Source organism: Camelus bactrianus, chromosome 12, assembly GCF_048773025.1.
Source record: "Camelus bactrianus isolate YW-2024 breed Bactrian camel chromosome 12, ASM4877302v1, whole genome shotgun sequence".
Classification (NCBI taxonomy): domain Eukaryota; kingdom Metazoa; phylum Chordata; class Mammalia; order Artiodactyla; family Camelidae; genus Camelus; species Camelus bactrianus.
Genome location: NC_133550.1, coordinates 61,494,113 through 61,514,841, shown reverse-complemented (window position 1 = coordinate 61,514,841; position 20,729 = coordinate 61,494,113). Strand labels below are relative to the sequence as shown.

Sequence of the window (20,729 nt, the reverse complement as noted above, 5' to 3'; positions counted from 1 at the left end):
CCCTGGATGACAGAGTGAAATGACAGGGAATCCATAATGAGAAGACCCAGGTTTCCCAGTCACCTCCTAAACTGGGCAACCTGGACAGCCCCTCCCCACAAGATGCCCTGCTGTTGCTCGGAGGAGCAGCCCCTCCAGGGGCAACACAAAGGGTCCCCTCTCAAAAAGGCCATGCTTGGTCCTCCCATATGCTTCATTTTTTCCCTCCACCTTCACCACTCTCTTCATCCACACACATGTCTGCACTATGTTGCCTAACAGGTGTGTGGGAAAGTCTGAATGAATGAACCAACTCCCAACTGGTCCACAAGCTCCCCAAAGACAAGCTGAGCACTTGCCCCCCTTGACAACTACACAGACAGCAGAGCTTTGCCAAGGGTGGGTCCTCAGGAAACCTGGGGCAAGGAGTCCTGGCAGAGAGACCAAGTTGTGAGACCAAACAGTCACGTGACCTCAGCCAATCACAATCGATCGCTTCCCTTTCTGCTTTTGTTTCATGGGATGATGATCCTGCCCTTGCTCTGCCAGCCTCCAAGGTTAGTGATCACAGCACTTAGGACAAGAAGCAATGGCTACTATCAAACCCAAGGTCAACCAACGGCCTCCCTTTGGGGCAGATGCCAGAGATGCTGATAACAATAGCTTCTATTTGCTGAGCCCCGTAATGTGCCAGGCACTGTCCTGAGTGTTTACATACAGTATCTGGTTTAATCCTACCCCGACCTGGAAGGAAACTGAGCTTCAGAGACATTAAGCCATTTTCCAAGGGCACACAGCCGGTAAGCAGGGGTGCCAGTATCCAAACCCAGAGCCGCCTAACTCAGCAGCACCACAACTCACCGCATGCACGTGTTCACTGACCCGCACGCCATTCACCCACTTGCATCACGCGCATCATCTCTGTGCCGGCGCCACGGAGGACGGTGAGAAAGAGCTCACAGCAGATGATGTCCTGCTGGAATGGTGAACGAGGTGGGAGACGAGGAGGCCCTAGGCCTTAGCCAACAGGCAAGGTGTCCCGTGGGCCAGGCTTGGCCTGCTGGGTTTGGGCAGCTCAGCGGGGCTGGGGAGAGTAAACCTGGCTGCAGCTTAGGTCAAGGGCGTGCGTAGGGGAGGTAGGGATCTGGGTGGGGACTGAGGGGACAAAGGAACTGAGGACTGTGCCCTAAGGCATGTCCAGGCCCTCCGTGGCTCAGAGCTCTTGACTCTTAGGAGAAAGGACGGAGGAGAGAAAAGGACCAGAGTCAGAGGAAAGGAGTTAGGAGAAGAAGGAGGAGAAAGAGGAGTTGGAGATAAATATTTTAAAGATCCATTTCTTAATAGCAGCAGTTAGCGCTTGTAACACCCTAAAAGGCCCTGCATGTCTAAAAAGAAAAAGTGGAAAGCAGTGTTTCCCAAACTTGCTTTCCCACAAAACTGTCTTTTCAAGAGATGCTGCTTCTGAGGAACACAGCAGGCTCGGAGGCACCACTTCGGAAACACTGGGTCAGGCATCGGCCTCTTGTTTTGAAATAGACTTCTTGGGCTATCGAACCTGGAAATGCCCTCAGAGATAACCCAGCCTGCCCCTCACATTATGCACGAGGAAGACAAGGCCTGGAGAGGAAGGAAGGTGGCCGAGGAGACACAGGGCCCCCACAGCCCATCTGGGACTTGAGCCTCCATCCCTGTTTGGCCATGGAGGACCTTGGCTGTGACAGCATTCTGGGTTTCCACGTCGGTCTCTCCCATCAAACTCTGAATTCCTCAAAGCCAGGTCTGGCCCCCATCACATCACCACCCTAGCTCCTGGCCCAGAGTCCTGCACAGAGGGTACAATCACAAAAGTTCACTGCAGCATGAGAGGTTCGAGCAGACACCAGGAAGGGCTTTCCGGCAGCTGGGTCTGGATGACAGGAACAAGCAGTCTCCACTCAGTGCTTCTAAGAAGAGGGCAGAGGCCAGCTGCCCCAAGGCAGCGCTGGGCACTGGCCCCGGCTTCCTTGTTCCCGGAGTGGGTGGGGTTGGGAGGGGAAGGAAAGCTTGGGCCCCAGGAGCTGCCTTCCTGGCCCAGGTCCTCGACCCTAGGCTTGGACCAGAAACAGGGACGGGCAAGAGCCCTTGTTGGGACAGGCCTGGAATGCTGTCCCTCCTCCCCGAGTGCTCAGGCCCTCCGCCTCCAGGAAGCCACTATCCCAGCCTCCCCTATCTTTTTTGTCCTTGGAACTCTGACTGCAACTCAACCCAGAGAAGAATCCCTGAGGTTGTGCTGGGCCCTGGAAAGGCTGAGACCACGAGGAAGGCATGGCCCTGCCCTCAAGGGGGCACCCCGTAGAAAGTGGAGACTGAATGCCAGGCTGTGAAGTGAGGAGGTGAGGCAGGAATGAAACCATCTCCCTCTCCTCTCCGGGAAAGTAATATAGGAAGAGAATTCCAACCAAGGGGTGTCCAAGAGTGCGTTCCTAGAGAGAGGGCCTCTGAGCTGGGCTGTAAGCAGTGACTAGGAGCTCAGAGCAAGTGCAAAGTCCTGGGGGAGAGGGGCCGGGAGGAGGACGGAACAGCCCCCGGGGCTCTGCGCGTGGGTACCAGTCCACTCCCTCCCATCATTAGCTGGGTGAGCCAGGGCACGTCACTGAACCTCTCTGTGCCTCAGTTTCCTTCCTAGAAGGAAAATAATGACAGCACCCACACAGAGTTGTTGAGACTCCATGGACAGAGGCGCCCCGAGCTGGGCCAGCCCCTGGGGGGCTCTGGAAGTGTGGGCCTTCGCTACTGAAGGGGCACAGACAGGAGAGGCCCACTCATGAAGGTTTATCACAGACCGCCCTGGTCCGATGTCGGGATTCAACAGGCAGATTACAGGCTCCTGAGGCAAATGCACCGCGGCTGCGCAGTAAACACTTGTGCACTTGAACTGAAGTGAGCATTCCCCACCTCCTGGTTCCTAAACTACTTTTCTAATTACCATTTATCGGGCATTTATTCCGCACCAAATGTGTGTGTACGTGTGCACGTGTGTGTGTGTATTCTTGTTTAATTCTCCCATCCACTTGGGGATATGATATATTAAATTATCCACGTTCTATACACACAAAAACCAAGTCCTGAGAGGTTAACAGCATCATTTGCCCAAGGCCATGTGGATACTAGCAGCAGGATTTCCTAACTCCAAGACCAGTGCTCTTTCCACTGCACCCAAACCCAGAAGAACATACTGGGGGGGTGGGGGTGGGAGTGGGGGAGCTAGGAAACGTTTAAGGGAGCTTCCACCCCTCATACACTCACCCAGACTCAGCTCCTGTCTCAGTCATTAATGTATCCTTGACCCTGACCCGTGCCCCTCAGCCCTCCCCCTCCCCAAACACAGCCCCTCCCCTGCCACATCCCCACAATTCCCTGCACAGCCCAGGGTCCCTGCAGTTCTGGCCTCCAGCTCTGGGGCCCACAGCCCAGCCCCCTCCCCTCTCCCAGGAGATTCTGGGTTCTGCAGGGATTCAACACAGCCTTGGTGTTCCAGAGACCCCAGAGAGGGAGAGCAGGGCCTCCTAGGGAGCTTCAAAAAGTAAACATTTCTGGACCTCATCCCCAGAAATTCAGAATCAGACAATCTGCAGGGGATCCAGGCTTTGTGTGTCTTTAAGACACCGCAGAGACCCTCAAGTGCAGCAAGGATTAGAAGCAGGCTCAAGGCAACCGCCAGGGAGCTGCTCAGAAACTGGGAGCGGGGCCCAGGCCTGAGGGAGCGAGAGAGAGGACAGCCTGGACCATGCAGGTCTCACTCACGTGGTGCCTAGAGGTGGCAGAGTGCCTTCCCAGCATCCCCTCCTCGGGCCCACCGCCCTGTCCTCGGAGGGAGTGCCCACCTAGGGAAACCAAGGCCGGAGTGGAAGCTCGACCTGACCAGCCCCACCCCTCAGCCTGCGCAGCCCTGGCTTGGCCGAATAGCAGATTTCCCCTTCTCATCCCAGAGGGTCCTGGGAGGCAGGCAGACGGGAGGTGACCATCGCCCCAGGGGACAGACAAGGGACTGGGGTTCAGGATTGGGAACCAAGGGTGGGGACTTCCACAAAGCAGGACCAGCGCAGCTCCTCCAGGCAGGGTCATCAGGGTGTTTACATCTGACTGACAGAATTTCGTTCACTCTTCTCCTGTCAGGGGCCCATCCAAGGTATAAATCTGGGACCAGCCTCACAGAACCCAGGTTTGATCCCAGAAAAAACCCTGCTACTCCTGAAAGGCCTCTGCCCTGGGAAGGAAGCCTGAATCTCACCATTACATTCACACTTTTGGCCCTCCCTGTTGGGGAGAGAGAACAGGCTACTGAGTCCACCAGTCACCACGCCTCACCCAGAATGGGGGTTGCGGTAAGGGGGACACCAGCATCCTTGGGGAAGGGTCGGGAATGAGAGGGAAAAGGACCCCTCCCACCCTGAGCAGAGAAGGGAGCAGAAGGTGGCAGTGGCCACCTGGTTGCTCTACCAAGAGCTGAGGCCCTGGTGTCTTCATCCTGGAGCCCTCCCCCTCTCCAACTCCCTGCTCTCCAGGGATGAATATGGGAACTTCACCCTCCCCTGCTAGAGAGAGCTGGGCCCCAGGGCCTGCAGTGGATGGAGGGGATCAGAGTTGCCAGCATGGTAGGTAGTGTGTTTACAGCAGGGGGTGCCCTCCACCCACAGCCCTGGGCATCTGACAGCACTTCCCCCGCACCCCTGCAGGCCCACCTGCTTCACCCAGCACCTCTCAGCAGAAAGCCCAGCACAGCACTGTGGAAACAGGAGAAGAGAGAAAGAAAGAGACAGAGGGAAGGGGAAAGAGAGGTCCCCTCTGTCCAATGTGGCTTCTCTGCAGACCTAGAGCGCCCACTGCCACCCCCACCCTCATCCTGGCACAGCTGGGCCCAGAGGGTAAGGGTGGAGGCGGGGAGTCAAGAGGGGAGCTGTGGGACCCCACACCTGGCTTCCTACCCTCCACAGGCACCCCTCTGTGCTCCAGGGGGTCTCAGGCCGAATCACAGACAACACAGACACCACACCTCCTCAAGAGGAGGAACCAAGGGGTGGAAGGATGAGCGGGGACCCACCGGGATCAAGAGATGCCAGGCAGGCGGGCAGCGGGCTGGCAGCAGCGGGTGTCGGAGACTGCTGCGGGCAGCCGGACACGACTGGCTGGATGCTTGTCCCTCCGTCCCTCTGTCCATCCAGGGCGGCTCCTCTCTGGGCGGTTCTGAGGCCGGGCGGGCGCTGTTAAAAAGCTTTTTATGTGTGTGTGTGTTAATCACATGATTGCCGTTCACCTGTATTTCGAACAAAGACAGCTCACTGTTTCAAGGCCCCGAACAAGAGTCTGGGCACAGGGAAGAGAAGGGAGGCGGGGGGAGGAGGGTTGGCAGCGCCGGGGGTGGCGTCGAGGAAAACTGGGGGGAGATTGTCCAAGGCCGGCGAGCGAGAGAAAGAGAAAACCCTTATCAAACTCCTAATTCACTGGGCTCCGAGGCCCCAGACACACTGGCCCGATTGTCTGGCTGGTTGTGTGTGCGAGCATGTGTGTGTGTGTGTTCCAATGTCCGCTCCCCCCACCCCCAACATGCCTTCGCCTCGTGTGACTACCTCATTGTGTCCCATTACCCACCCCCTCCACCCGCTTGGCCTTTCCCAAGCTTAAGGCCTTGCCTAGACCCCCTTTCCAGCCTCACTCCAGACAGGACTCCCTTGGGGTGGGCCTGGGGCCTTGCCCAGCTGCTGAGGAGCTCAGAACTAAATGTGGCTACCAGCATGGCCCAGGCTCCATCTATCCTCCCTGCACATCCTCACCTCTGCCTCAACACCCACCATTCAAGAAGAGAGAGGGGCTGTGATCTTTGGAGGAGAGACCTGGGAAAGCCTTGGATGATGGGCAGGACAGAAAAGTAGAGGGGTCACCCGGCTGGGGATGGGGCTGAGAGGGGAAGTGGGTAGACAGGAGGAAGAGGGAGGCAGGGCAATCCCCCACCCTTTCTTGGGGTGGGGGAGTGGGGGACTTCATGACAAGCAGAACTGGGCCTCCCATACCAAAAGCATGAACCCAGGATGGTAGGAGTTGGGTCCCAGGAAGTGGGGCCCCAGAAGCCTTTCAGATATACTTGAAGAGGACCCCAGCCTAGCTCACACCCAGCCTCCTGTGCACTTTAGTCCTGTCTTTCTACCTTGAGCCAACCCAGCCCAGCCCTTATGTGTGCTGAGTGTCTGGTGAGAGAGGGCCAGGGGTCAAGCTGGGGCTTCTGCCCTGGGCAGGGGGTGTCCAGTTGTGTCCTGCCTAACCAGGTATGGACCTGCGATCTTCTCTTAAGTTGAAACAGAAAGGGCAGCCTGGGTGGGGGGTAGGAGGTAGGTTGACACAGGTTGGGAAGCAGTGCCTGGCCACTGGCACTCAGTCAGGCACTCAATAAGAGGTCTTAAGTGAAGCAACACAGGCCAGAGCCCTCACATGCAATAGAATCTTCACTTGCCTTCTCCTCATCCCTCCCCAATCCTTTGCCACCTAAGGCAGCGGGTTGGGGGGTCCTAGTTGGGCCCAATATTCCTCCAAGCAACAGGTTCTGACCCTGCCCACCTGCATCCATTGGCTTTCCTGGCCTGACCACCCCCACTCCTACACCTCCCAGGATGGGCCTGGGGCAGCAGCAGGGGAGCTGGGGTGGGGGTGCCTGACGGAGGAGCCCTGAGTGTTGGGGATGAAGGAAAGCGCTGGAGGCTCCACCTTCTGCCCTTCCCTCCCTCCCTTCTCCCCCTCCCCCTCTCCCCCTCCTTCCTTCCCCAGCCCTCGGCAGCAGCTCAGGGCTCAGTCAGTCTCAGGCTGTCCGGCCAGGGTGGTTGGTGGTGAGGATACAGGCTCTGTCCTGACGAGGCCGTGGCCTGAGGCTCAGGGCCCCCAGCCCCTCCCTCCCAGCCCACCAGCGTCACCCCCCCAGCCCCGAGCTGGACCGCACACCTTGGGACTCGGTTTTCCACTTCCTAAGGACAAGCCCCAGACTGGAGGAGAGGTCCGAGGAGGTGAGTGAGTGCGCAGCCCGCTCCTCCGCTCCTCCCTTCCGGGGCCCAGGTCTGGGACCCTGCTGTGGGGCGTGGGGTGGAGAGAGGCTGACACACGCATCTGTTCCCCACCAGGCTCCTCTAGACTCTGTCGTGGGTAGACGGAAGGGAAGAAGGAAAGGTGAGAGAAAAGGTGGGAAATTCCAGGAGCTAGGATTAGAGCAGAATAAAGAGTCCGTTTTTCTTCCTTTCCATCAACAAACCTCCACCCAAGAGGAGGTTTAAAAAAAAAAAAAACACCCAAACCCACCCACACCGAGAGACGGTTGGGACCAGGTGGTGGGAAGACGCGGAGGCGGGAGCTAGGAGGCCGAGCCAGGGTCTGGCATGTGCGCGGGCCCAGGGGCTGCTGTGGGTTTAGGGGGAGCAGGGTGGGTGCCACCTCGGGGTTGTGCCCGCATCGCGTCCCAGGCCGCCGTCGGGGCTGCGCGCACGCTGCCCCATCGCGCCCTCCTTTCCGTCCAGGTGGGCGTTGGACTCTTCACGAGGACCCCGGCGGCGGGCCCCGGGGAGGCGGCCGAGGCGGCGGCGGCCGGGGTCGACATGGCGGAGGAGCAGGATCTGTCCGAGGTGGAACTGAGCCCCGTGGGCTCGGAGGAGCCCCGCTGCCTGTCCCCGGGGAGCGCGCCCTCGCTGGGGCCCGACGGCGGCGGCGGCGGCGGCGGATCGGGCCTGCGAGCCAGCCCGGGGCCCGGCGAGCTGGGGAAGGTCAAGAAGGAGCAGCAGGACGGCGAGGCGGACGATGACAAATTCCCCGTGTGCATCCGCGAGGCCGTCAGCCAGGTGCTCAGCGGCTACGACTGGACGCTGGTGCCCATGCCCGTGCGTGTCAACGGCGCCAGCAAGAGCAAACCGCACGTCAAGCGGCCCATGAACGCCTTCATGGTGTGGGCGCAGGCGGCGCGCAGGAAGCTGGCGGACCAGTACCCCCACCTGCACAACGCGGAGCTCAGCAAGACGCTGGGCAAGCTCTGGAGGTGAGCGCCCCGACCCGCCTCCGGGGAGCTCCTGCGGGCCCTCTAGCTGCGGGCGGATTCGGGCTAGACGGCACCGCCTGGGCTCTTCTCCTGGGGCAGCCACCTCCCCGATGGGACTGGAAGACCAGCTGCGGGCATCGGGCCTGCCCTTCCCCCAAAGTACCCCCTTGGGGTTGCGCTCGCTCCCAACTCTAGCGGCCTAGGCCCGGCTCCCCAGCCGGGGCAGCGGGCTGGGAGGCGCCCCCTCGCGGTTGGAATTCTGTCCGTGGCAGGCACTCGGGCCTGGGCTTCTTGGGAGACAGTGAAGGCTGGAGGGAGGGAAGGCTGATGGAGGGCTCCACACCCCAGGCCGTCATTAACCCCCTTCCTACAGGCACGCCACTCAAGGGTGCCATTGCCACCAGTTTCAGCTGTCAGCGGGATGCGAGTTGGGTAGGGTGGGTGGGTGGGTAACGCTTGGGAAAGAACTGAGGGCCCGGCTGGAGAGACAGGGAAACTGAGGCAGCCAGGTGGAGAACTGGTGGGGGTAGGCGTAGGCGGCAAACAAGGAATTCAGACCCACGTCTTTGAAACTGAGGGACGGAGAACTGCGGAGGGCAGATCAGCCACTGCCCTATCCCGGCTGCCTTCACCATGCCTTTCTGGCCGCCGCTCCTTCAGGCCCAGAGGTTCTTCATCCTCCAGAGAAGAGAACACATAGAAAGAAGTCTCCCCCTCCCACCGGGTCCCAGAGCTGCCAGGCTGGTCCCTTCCCCTGCCTCCCTCCCTCTCCCAGTCAGGGCGCCATCTTCCTTTCCAGGGCCCCACCCAGCATTGAGTAACCTCCTACCCCTCCAGCTCTGGAGCTGAGAGTCCTGGCCAGGAGGAAACGTTAGACCCTTTCCTACCCACGGTCCCTCAGAGTCCCAGGTTCCCTGGAACCAGCCCCAAAACACCCACCTCCAAGGAGGAAGTCAGCCTCATCTCAGGTCTGGGGTTCAGCCTGGCCCTTGACCAGGGCAACTCTGCCCTCCACCGCCCCCAAAAGTCCTGGGCGTCTCAGAAAGAGAACAAGAGTCCCAGGAGATGCGAGCCTGCAGAAGTCACCCGATTCCCCACTAGACTGCCCAAGAGATAGGCCCAGAAAGGCAAAGGGACAGCAAAGGCCATATAACAGCTGGTGGCAGAGCCAGGGCCAGAACCCAGGTCTCCCAACTCTTCAGCCGGTGGTCTTCCCCACACCATTCTTGGTGACAAGTGGGTCACCCCTTCACTCTAAGACATGGTCAGGAGGTTGTGAGGGTGGGGGCAGAGGAGAACAGGAATGAGGAGCATTTGAGTTTCAGACAGTCTCAGTGTTGTCAGAGGAGCCTGCCACCTTCCCCTTGCCGGCCCTAGCACAGTGGAGGTTGGGTCTAGAAGGCCAAAGGTTTAGGGTGGTGGAAGGAGCAGTAAGGCCCCCAAGAGACCAAGAGGGCTTCCCATTCCTGTCCTTGGCCATGTGTTTGTTAAAGGCCTGGTGCCCCTTCCTCTTCCCCGAACGCTCTTGGGTGCTCTGCTCACCCTGGGAGACCCCAGATTCAGTAGCCAACCTGCTGCATGGACTCAGAGGGTCTTGCCCCACCCAAGAGCAGAGGCTGAAGTTAGCTCTTCTGCCCAAAGTCCATCCACACCCTGGTAGGGCTCAGCCCAGGCCAGTACCCTTGTTTCCATGGGACAGAGAAGAGCAAGTGAGACAGACAACCAGAAGGGAGACAGGCAGGCAGAAAAGCCCTGGGGACCATGAGCACGCTACAGTGTGAACCCAATGAGAGCGTCAAAGCAAGGATGGACCCCTCCACTCCTCCTGTACCCCACTGCCAAGGATTTAAGATTGGACCCTCCATTGTCCCTGTCTGTCCCTGTTCCCCCAGCTCAGAACCTTGGGCCTAGGCCCCTGCAGGAGGACTTGTTCCTGGCCACCACTCAAGCTATGTGCACAGGGGCCCAGAGTGCCCCCCAGGGGCCAACTTGGGGTGCGGCAATCAGGAAAGCAGGCGCTGCTTGCTCAGGACCCAACCCCAGGGGTAGGAGGGTGGCAGGACAATGGCAAGGATCAAAGGCTATGCCAACAGCGGGGTGGGCTACCTGGATCCTGGATGAGGGGCCTGGGAGGCATCTGGCTATGCACTGGGCTGGCCAGTCTCTCTAGCGGCTCCTGAAATCCCCCCAGGCTCATGACTCCCAGGCTGTCAGGAAGGGGGATGGTTAGGAGATCAAACTGGAAATCAGGGCCCTACACCTGGAAAGAGGTGATGGAAGTGGGTTGGGATCAGACACACCGACATCCAGGTCCTGGCTCCTAAGTGGCTGGGTGAGCTCTGACAGTCATGCCTGCCTGGGAAAGGACTTAGATGCTGATCTTATGGTGCTGGTGGCAAACTGGTTGACCTGTCTGGAGAGAATAACCAGAGCCAAGAGACTGGAAGTGGGGTCACAGGCTGGAGCCCCTCCCGACCCCCAGGCCCACAGGCCTCTTCCCTGACAGGAGCAGATGGAGCAGCAGCCAGTGCCCTTCCTTAGAAGCCCCCCTGTTGGGGATTCCAGTTTGAGTGGGGAATCAGCCTACTCTTTCCCCACCCCTATTCCAAACCTTGGCGACCCAGAGGCCAGAGGTGAGGCGAAGTGCAGATGAGGATGAGGTTCGTGGTTAGAGCTGTGGTGACTGAGTGAGGGCTGGCGCTGGAGTCAAGATTAAATTTGGGATTGGGATTATGTGGTGGGTTTGGTGTTAGGAGACAGGTTGAACAGAGCTGACGCTGGAGGTCTGGGTGAGGCTGGGGTTGAGTTTAGGGGGTGAGGTTAGGGTCAGGCTAGGACTGGGGTTGGGGCTGGTGGTCAGTCCTGGGCGCGCACACACACACACACACACACACACACACACACCCGTGCCCTGCTGCCGGGTTAGGTTTCTACCGAGGTTAGGGTACGGCTGGGAACTAGCATGAGAGGCACCAATGGGATCAATGTCGGAATCTTCCCTCTTTTGGCCTGTGCCTCTGCTCCACACCCCCTGGCATTTTCTTGCTGATTCACATCCAGTTGCCAGCTGGGCAGAGGGCACAGGGAAGGTTTGGGGTGGGAGTGGAAGCACAGCGTCCCCAGCCATCCTGGGAGCCTCTGTGCCGGGGCCAGGCTGGCTGAGGCGCCTGCACGTGCAGCGCCCCCTCCCCTCACCATACCCACCTGTGGGCCTGCCCACCTACTCCCTGGGCTGTCTGGTGGGGCACAGCTGGGATGAGAAAGCCTGCATCCCACTCCCTCACCCTGAGGCCTTGGTCTGGGGTCTCCATCCCATCACTCAGCTAGAGGGACCCTTGGAGGAAGCTGGGTTAGGGCTGGGCTGGGCAGCCTAGGGGGAGGGAGCAGCCAGGGGAGGCTAAGCTGCAGAGGAATGCTGCTGCCCGCTAGGAGGTGCCTGGTATGACCACCCCCCCTCCCATCCTGGGCAGGGAGGGCTCAGCCTTCTGCTGACTGGGTGAAGAGGGCGCCCACTGTGGGGGCAGGCAGCTGGAGAGAGAGGCCCTTCGGGCAGAAGGACAGCTGCTCCTGCAGAGTCCCTTATGTCTAGGATTTTATGGGTCTCTTTTCTTCCTCTGAGTCTCCTCTGCCAGGTACCCCCATCCTGCCCTCCTCGCCCTGGGGCAGCCAAGCCCTGAACTTCCCCCCTGGCAGCCCTGGCCTGAGGCTAGAGTCCAGTGGACAGTTCTGCCTTTAGAGGCTGCCATCCATTGGCTAGGCTTGGACCAGGGAGAGAGTCTGTCTGCCCCCATCCAGGTTCTCAGAAAATAGTCTAGCTTCCTTTACCCTCTGCCACCCTGTGGACCAGGAGATACAATCTCCCCCAGGAAGCAGTGGCCCCTACATAGTGAGGGGTACTCATATCCTGCCTCCCTCGGCCCCACCACACTGGAATTCACAAATCCATATTCCAGAGTTGAGGGGTTCCACCCCAGGTCCTCCTGTCCGTCCACCCCACAAGCAGCATTAGAAGTGCACCTATTTCTCAAGGTGCTGGCCCATCCCCAGACCTGGTGCACCGCGTTTCACATCCATTATCTTGGCCAGTCCCACACCCAGTGAAGTAGGTATTATCATCCTCATTTTATAGGTGAAGAAACTAAGGCTCAGAGAAGTGACTGGCCCATGGTCACACAGCTAGTAAGTAGCAGACACTGTGCTCCTCCCCCTCACCATGCTGCTTCTGTTTGCACACCGCCAGTCCCAGGGAGCTCACCCCCTAACGAGGCAGCCAGCTCCACTTGCAGACAGCTTTGATGATAAGAAAGGTTTTCCCTTTCTTGAATTGAAGGAAGTTCTAGGCTTCTCATAAGCTCTAACTCCATCCTCAGGAGCTGCAGGCTCATTCCTCTCTCACACTCCAGCTCCTGAGAGATTTGGGGGCAGAGACCACTGCCCCCTGAGGCTGTGGTGCCTTGGGCTCATGTCCTTCAGTCCATAAATCAAATGACACAACCCCCACCCCAGGCTCTGCCTGCTGAGCTCCCCATCCCAGGGCCTCATTTTTCCCAGGGCAGACACTCACGATGGCCCCTCTGCTGTCTCCCCCAACCACCCCACCCCAGGCTGCTGAACGAGAGCGACAAGCGCCCCTTCATTGAGGAGGCCGAGAGGCTCCGGATGCAGCACAAGAAGGACCACCCAGACTACAAGTACCAGCCAAGGAGGCGGAAGAACGGGAAGGCAGCCCAGGGGGAGTCGGAGTGCCCGGGTGGGGAGGCCGAGCAGGGCGGTGCTGCTGCCATCCAGGCCCACTACAAGAGTGCCCACCTGGACCACCGGCACCCGGGAGAGGGCTCCCCAATGTCGGATGGGAACCCTGAGCACCCCTCAGGTGAGCACGGGGCCGGGAGCCTGGGTAGGGGGAGCCTGGGTAGGGGGAGCCTGGGCAGTGGGGAAAGGCAAAGGCTGGATGGCTTGAGACCTCGGCTCTGGGAAGGGCTGACCAGTTGCCCCAGCTGGGATCCAGGGGCCCAGAAGGAGTTTAGTGGGGACTCAGGTGTCAGGGGAGGTGGCTGGGCACAATGGCTCTGGCCAGGGCTGACAGAAAGGGCCCTGCTGCTGGGTGAAGAGGCCAGTTAAGGAGGCCATGGAGGCTGGTGGAGGAGTTACACCAAGGAATACCAAGAGACAAGATTTTGAGAAACAGGAGATCAGATGGAGGAGAGATCTCTGCCTCTTTCCCACCTCCCAGCCTGACAGGGGAGACACGGCATGTGATGATGAGTACCTGCCATGGAAGAGCCAGACACAGGGTATCCTTTCACTCTGATTAGTCATAATAACAGCTAGCACTGCAGGGAGGGTACAGTTCAAGTGTTAGAGCACATGCTTAGCGCGCCCGAGGTCCTGGGTTTGATCCCCAGTAACTCCTCCAAACATAAATAAATGAATAAACCCAATTACCTTGCCCTCATAAAAGAAAAAAAATAGCTAATATTAATTGAGCACCTACAGTGTGCCAGGAACTGTGCTAATTGCCTGATGTGTATTAACTCATTCAATCATTCTAAAGTTTGAAGAGGCAGCCACACTGCCTGGGCTCAGACCTCAGCTGCATGGCAAATTACTCTCATTTTAGAGAGTAAACTCGACAGAAAACCGAGAGTAACTTGCCATACAGCTGAGGTCTCAGCCCAGGCAGTATGGCTCCCAGGGCTCTGCTGGCACCATTGCTGCCTCGCTGGTGTTCACGGCGTCCACAACACTGCACGTGGGTCAGGCCCATGGGAAGTCTCTGGGAGCAGAGCTCTGCCTTCGCTCCAAGACACGCTCCGAGTCCTCCTTTGTGCTAGACCCAGAAGCAGACATCAGGTGTACAAATGAGGAGCCATGGTCCCTGGCCTCTGGAGCCCACAGGCTAGAGGGATGAGCAGGGATGAAAACAAGCAAATTAAGTACAGGAAGAAACAAGCACCCATGAACCCCAGACCCAGAGCAGGCATGACCTCTAGGGAGGAGTCATCCATCTGTCCACCCAGTCAGATCTCCAGAAATATCCAGCTATGCCCCAGACGCTGGTCAAGGAGGGCTTCCAGGAGAAGGCCATATCTGAGCTGCTTGGTCTCTGTTTTACTGATAAGTTAAGTGATAAGAGGAGATAGAGGGTCTGCCCAGGGTCACACAGTGACAGAGCCAGGCAGGATTCAACCTCAAAGTCCAGACACTCTGGCCAGCCCAGGACACAGCACTGCCCCAGGTCTGATGGAGGAGGCACAGGCCTGCCCTCAGGGAGTGCCCAGTTTCATAGACCATGAACATGTTCTCTCTCGGATGGGATCCCCAGTCCAGCCATCCCTCCCTCACACTCCTTCAGGAACACACACACCCCAGAAGACTCTGGACCATGTACAGAACCACCTCACAGCATAACTGTGGGCCTGGGCTTTTTCTTCACCTTCAACAGCTCAGCTACCCCTCCTCAGGGAGACCTGCCCCAGGTCAGGATGAGTGGCTTCCCCCGCCAGTCTCCTGAGCCCTGTGCATGTCCCGTCCTCACGGCACTTCTGACGCAGCGCTCTAGCCACGTGTGGGTCCCTGGCTCTCCCCCAAGGCTAGGAGCCTGTGCAGACAGGGACCCATTTTGTTTATGTTTGTATACCCTATACCTGGCACTTAGCGGTGCCCTTAAGTGTCTGCTGAATGAATGTGTGAATGAGAAAACAAAGAACAGGGTGGAGCAGGTCACTTATCTCAGGGCTCCCCTGAACAGGCAGGGAGAAGGCAACTGGAGGAACAACGAGGCAGCACAATGTGTGACGGGAGCTGGGAGTGTGGTCAGGGGCTGGGTCAGAGGGAAGGTTTCCTTGAATAAGGAGCACCTGAGGTAATCTTGGGAGGAGGCATGGGGTTGGATGCCACACATCGCTGTTCAGGGGTCGGAGTGGAAGAGGGACAAGCAAGCCAGCAAAGTGATGAGGGTGGGAGAGGTCGGCAGAAGGAGCAGCCAGTAGAGGCCCAGTGCGCTTAAGAGAGAGCAGGCGAATCCAGACCTACGGCCAGACCCCATCAGGCTCAACAGCTAAGGAACAACGGGAGCAGGGAGGGAAGCCGACTTCAGCTGGTGTGAGGAAGACCTTTCCAATAGGAAAGGTTTTTCAAAATGAAGCAGGTCTCTCCAGGAGGTGGGTGACAGAGGGGAGTCCTATTCTGGGTAGGAGACAGGACCCATTCCTAAGGTTGGAGAATTTCATAAATAACTGGAGATCAACCCAAGATCATTATATAATTAAATGCCAACCCAGGCTGCTGAAACATGTAAAGCTCACAAGGTCATGCAGTGATGGGCCCTCAGCCTCCTGGAGGCATCCTGTCTGAAAGTGAACCATCAGCATCCGGAAGCCTCTCATCTGAGTTCCCGCTTTCTGTCTCTTTTCCCCCAGGCCAGAGCCATGGCCCGCCCACCCCTCCAACTACCCCAAAGACAGAGCTGCAGTCGGGCAAGGCAGACCCCAAGCGGGATGGGCGCTCCATGGGGGAGGGCGGGAAGCCTCACATCGACTTCGGCAACGTGGACATCGGTGAGATCAGCCACGAGGTAATGTCCAACATGGAGACCTTTGATGTGGCTGAGTTGGACCAGTACCTGCCGCCCAATGGGCACCCAGGCCATGTGGGCAGCTACTCGGCAGCTGGCTACGGGTTGGGCAGCGCCCTGGCTGTGGCCAGTGGACACTCGGCCTGGATCTCCAAGCCTCCAGGCGTGGCTCTGCCCACGGTCTCACCATCTGGTGTGGATGCCAAAGCCCAGGTGAAGACGGAGACTGCGGGGCCCCAGGGTCCCCCGCACTACACCGACCAGCCGTCCACCTCGCAGATCGCCTACACCTCCCTCAGTCTGCCCCACTACGGCTCCGCCTTCCCCTCCATCTCCCGCCCCCAGTTTGACTACTCTGACCATCAGCCCTCAGGACCCTATTATGGCCATTCGGGCCAGACCTCTGGCCTCTACTCGGCCTTCTCCTATATGGGGCCCTCGCAGCGGCCCCTCTACACGGCCATCTCTGACCCCAGCCCCTCAGGGCCCCAGTCCCACAGCCCCACACACTGGGAGCAGCCAGTATATACGACACTGTCCCGGCCTTAAAGGGGTTCCTGTCACCACCACCACCACCCTGTCCCTTCCCCCAGCCCTTGCACCCTTTTCCTCACCCATCTCAGGCCCGGTGGCGGCTGTGGAGCAGGCTGCAGAGGCTGACAGCTGGGGGAAGGCCTTCTGTCTGGCTCATTGCCTTTGATGACCCCACCCCATCCAGTCTGGGCTCCAGCCCAGGCACAGCCCTGGGCAACTCGGCTGGGCAGAGGAGAAGGAGGTTGATTGTTGCCCCTAGACTGAAAAATGAGGGGCTGCACCTTCCCCCCAGGAATGACCCTCGGCCCCAGGATCTGAGAAGGCCCCGCTCATCCTCCTCTGGAAGGAGGGGAAGCCTCGAGGGTGGGATGGGAATCGGAGGCCTTGCCACTCTGATGCCCGTGTTTCCTCTTTCGTGGGGAATGAGGGGTCTGACATAACCTGTGCCTCCTGTGTTGTGTGCCCAAGCCAACCAGAGACCTGCATCAGGGCCTGGAGCAGGCTATGTCTGCCCCTTGGGGGCTGAGGACAGCTTTGAACAGCCTTGATGGAGTAGGGGTGGGGTGGGGGCTCAGAGGGCCGTCTCCTCATCCCTTGAGTGCCCCCTCCCCTCCTAAACACAGGAAGGAATTGGCACAGAGGCCCCCTAGATCCAATTCCATGCCAATAACCTCATTCTTTGTCTAATGGAGAAAGAGGGCCCAGGTCCTCCTTCACTGCAACCTCGCAGACTTTGAGGCACATCCCAGGAGGCAAGGAGGCAGGGGCTCCGGGAAAGGATTCGGAGACAATTCAGACCCTTCCTCCCGGGCCCCCGCCAACTCTCTCTTCCCTCCAGGCTCTGTGGCCCCTACTCTGTCAGCCCCAACTCCCTGGGCTTCCCCGAGAGTTACAGCTGCCCAGGCCCAAGCCCTTGGCTCCAGGGAGACCCAGGTTGCTGTCAGCAGGCTGAAGACACTGAACTCCTGACGTGTACATTCTGCCCTGGCCTTTTGCCCTTTGCCTCCCAGTGGTATTTGAATAAAGTATGTAGCTCTGTTCTGCCCCTATTTTCCTGTTCTGCAGCCCCCGTGGTCCACATGTAACTCATTACTGCCTCCCTCTTATTTATCTCAGTAGCTCCCTCTCCCCTCTCCCCTCTCCTAGGTACTCCAGCCCCTATTAACTCTGCATTAAGCATTCCACATAATAAAATTAAAGGTTCCGGTTACCTGCTTGGTGGGCCTGACCTGGCCTGTCTCTTGGTCTCTTATCCCTGTACCTATGCTTCTTCAAACACTTTCTGGAAGTAGCTAGCGGTTGAATGCAAAGGACACATAATCCAAAGGTCTCCTCTCTCCCAGTGCAATGGGTCAGGACAACTGGCATCACAGTGGGGTCAGTGTGTGCTCAGGACTGAGGCCTTGGGTGGGAGCCCTGGCCGCAGCCCAGCTGTGCCCACACTGCAGGTGGGCCGCTTGCTGGCTCAGCTGGAACTCACCAGAGTGCCTTCCAAGCAGCCCCTTTGCTCACCCGAGAGAGAGAGGGCCTTGCCAAGAATTCAAGGAACAGGTATTTGAAAGAAAGGTGGGTCAGGCCTGCTGTCTTGCCATCTTGCCATTAGGATGGAGGATGGGCCTCCTCTCACTGTACCTTCCTCTTGCCAGCTCCCCCAACACACACACACACACACACACACACACACACACACACACCCCCAGTGCAGGATCCAGGTGAGTCCTCATAGCAGCTGCCCACGTCTGAGCGTAAAGCAGGATGGCAGACATGCCATCTAATCCTTCAGGGCTCCCTTCCCAAAAGCTCTTTCCTCAGCAGAATTCCAACCTGCACTCGGGGGCTAGGAGCTCCTCCACCTCAGGGACAGGGGAAATGTCTTCCCCCATGCTCCACTGATGGACAGCTCTGGTGGTTGGAAGTCTTTCCTTATACCCAGCTCATAGTAACTAATAGCTACCGTGCACTGCGCACTCCCCGGCTGAGTGCTTTGTACCGTTCAGGTCTATGAGGGAGTGGGTCCAATCATTATCCCCATTTTCCAGATGGAGAACTGACACTTTGAGAGGCTGGTGCCAAGAAGTGCTAGCGCCAGAATATGAAGCCAGCTGACTCCAAGGCTTGCGCTCTTAACCACCATCTCTTCCACCTGCCCTCCTTCCGCTTGTCACCTGGAGCGATGCTTATTTCACCGCTCCAGACCAGCATCCCCAGCTCTGTATCTGTTTCTTCTGCCTGTGGGCTCCAGCCCCTCACCTCCTAGTTAGGATCTCGGGTGGGATACGGAGCACCAAGAACTAGCCCAGTCCCCCAGGGAGGCCAAACTGCCAACTGGAGGCTGTGGCACGCAAGTTCTTCAGGCCACCTGGCCAAAGCTGTGGCTGCCACAAAGCAGAACCCCTGCTCTTGTGCATAAAACCTGCGGCCAAGTCAGATCACCCCCGAACTGTATATAAGCTGTTTTCTGGTGTTTTGTTGATTTTGTTGTGTCGGAGATAAATGCAGGATTTTATACTGACCTTTAACAGATTTCATCTTGTTGGATTTGACCATTTCGTCACTTATCTTAAATCCTTTGGAATTTTCTGAATCCAACCTATAACTCTCCTTCAGAGTTACGTCTCTGAAACTTGAATACCCTCATTCAGGTCACTAATAAAAAAGGTTGGGAAGAAGAGGGAAAGGCCCTGTGTGCGCCACTAAATACCCCTCCATCATCAGTTCTGTTACCTGTACTCTCAAGGAAAGAGTGTCCAATCACTTCTCAGTCTATCTAATTATATCACCTTAAAGTACATACTTCTCCATCCTGGCCACAGAAAGACTGTCTGATGTCTTGTTAAAGTCAAGGTTCACTCTGTCCGTGGCAATCCCCCAACCTACCAGATCAATAACCATTGAAAAAAGAGTATTTGGTTCACTTTCAGCAGCGTTCTTAGAAACCCTACCCTAGCTCCAAAATCTTTTATTATATAAGTGTTTTCAAATATGCAGTAGCCTATTCTAGAACTTTGTTAGGGACAAATCAGTACTAACCTTATGTGCTCATAATTTTTACAACCCACCCTTTCCTGCTAGTGAAAAGCAGGACATTAGTCCATGTCTGGTCTGCTGTCACCTCCGGTCTGCACCTGTGCTCAGTGGGACTGTGGACATGGAGCGGGGCGAGTGGGAAGGGCTACATTGAGAAGGTGAAACTACCACCTCCAGGACCCTGCACCTCACGAAGATCGTCTGGGAAGTCACTGGGGACACGGGAGGCGGGGAAGCGGCCCAAAAGAACAAATAACCCTGGAGAAGTCGGAAGACCTGGCTTGTGTTCATGCCTTAGACCTATGCTTCCAATGTGCTCAGGCCTCAGTAAAGTAGGGGCTCTGAGTGTAAACAGAGAAGGGGACAGGTGTTTCTGGAGAGGACTGAGAAGACTATGCCCAGTCTTGGCCAGCTGAGTAGCAAGGACTGATTCCTTGAAAGAGGAGCAGAACGGGAAGGGGGAGGTGGGAGGAAAAACACCCTTTCTCCATCTCCTCTACACCCTATCCCCTAAGGGTTAACCCCCTCCCTCTCCCAGCCCCTTCTCTCCTCCTCCACCCAAACCCCATCTCCCTTTAATCACATCTGATACTGAGCGGCCCAGCAGGAACAAAGAGACCATTTAGAGAAACGGGGCCGAGAAAATGACCCCCGCACTCTGGGGCAGCCGCCTGGATGCCAGCACAAAGGCGGCATTTCAGAGCTGAAATTTCAGCACCCAACTTGATTAAAGGATTCCACAGGCTTGGAGGAGGGTGGAAGGGGGTGCGAAGTCCACTGCTCCCTGAATTAACCCTTCTCCAGAGCAGCAAACACCCCTCCTGCTCCTGGGGATGCTCATGGCTCCCACCCTGTCCAGGGTGCACCCACCCTCAAGCGCCCTGCCTCTTGCAGAGGTCAGGCAAGCCTGCTCCTCCTCTTCCCGGAAGGGGAGCTGGCAGCAGAATGGAGGTCAAGGCTGGAATATTGAGGGAGCCAATCTTCCCTTCTATCCCTGTTAGTGTCAATACATACCCTCTCCCTGAGGTCCCTCCACCCGGCCTGGAGGGAGGGAAGAACCAGTGTGACTGACTGGTCTTCCTGCAGGCTGGGTAAGAACAGGCCCCACTAGGACCTAGAGCAGAGGAAGAGGAGTTCTGGTCCTGATTTAATGTCATGCCTTGAACCCAGAAGCCCTGCTTCCCTGCCCGCCATCATCCCAGCACCCATCCTAGGGAAGGCCTTGTAGGAGCAGGGCCCCACACAGAAGAGAAATGACATCTTTCCAGAGGCTAAGAATGAGAAGGTATGGGTGTGGCAGACCAGAGAGGTGGGTCACCAAGGACAGTGTGCAGGGAGTGGCCTAACAAGTGGGGACCAGGGTTGGGGGAAGAGGTGGGCAGGTGCTCGGCCCTCGCTCCAGCTGCTGACTTGCCCAGCAGGGCTCTCTTGGGGAGGGCAGGAGATCACTGCATCCCCAGGCTTCCTGCTGGGGCACAGGCTCCTGAAAGGGGATCCGAGCCCACGATAAGAGACTCGAGGCAGGTCCTTAGGAAACAATGGGTGGCTTGATGAGACCTGCTCTGTGAT

At 57.8% G+C, this 20,729-nt stretch overlaps 1 protein-coding gene, 1 long non-coding RNA gene and 1 pseudogene across 3 annotated transcripts in view; 1 reads left to right on the top strand and 2 right to left on the bottom strand.

Annotated features, from left to right (window-relative positions):
• Positions 1 to 6,626, bottom strand: part of LOC123618377 (uncharacterized) — a 46,149-nt gene extending 39,523 nt beyond the window's left edge. For both annotated transcript variants that reach the window (XR_012510916.1, XR_012510915.1), the window contains exon 1: positions 5,060 to 6,626. This is a non-coding gene — a long non-coding RNA (uncharacterized LOC123618377). The remainder of the gene's footprint in view (positions 1 to 5,059) is intronic.
• On the bottom strand, positions 4,092 to 4,869 carry LOC105073206 (uncharacterized; annotated as a pseudogene).
• A 227-nt stretch (positions 6,627 to 6,853) lies between the features above and the next one.
• SOX10 (SRY-box transcription factor 10) lies at positions 6,854 to 17,343 on the top strand. The gene is made up of 4 exons (XM_010960321.3): positions 6,854 to 7,007; positions 7,512 to 8,023; positions 12,628 to 12,896; positions 15,445 to 17,343. Exons 2-4 carry the CDS (start codon positions 7,590 to 7,592, stop codon positions 16,146 to 16,148), a joined length of 1,407 nt encoding a protein of 468 aa, XP_010958623.3. The 5' UTR covers positions 6,854 to 7,007; positions 7,512 to 7,589; the 3' UTR covers positions 16,149 to 17,343.
• Positions 17,344 to 20,729: the final 3,386 nt, after the last annotated feature.

Coding starts and splice junctions, on each gene's coding strand:
- SOX10 (XM_010960321.3), top strand. CDS start 7,590: ATGGCGGAGGAGCAGGATCTGTCCGAGGTGGAACTGAGCCCCGTGGGC. Junction 8,024..12,627: donor ACGCTGGGCAAGCTCTGGAG/GTGAGCGCCCCG, acceptor ACCCCACCCCAG/GCTGCTGAACGAGAGCGACA. Junction 12,897..15,444: donor GAACCCTGAGCACCCCTCAG/GTGAGCACGGGG, acceptor CTTTTCCCCCAG/GCCAGAGCCATGGCCCGCCC.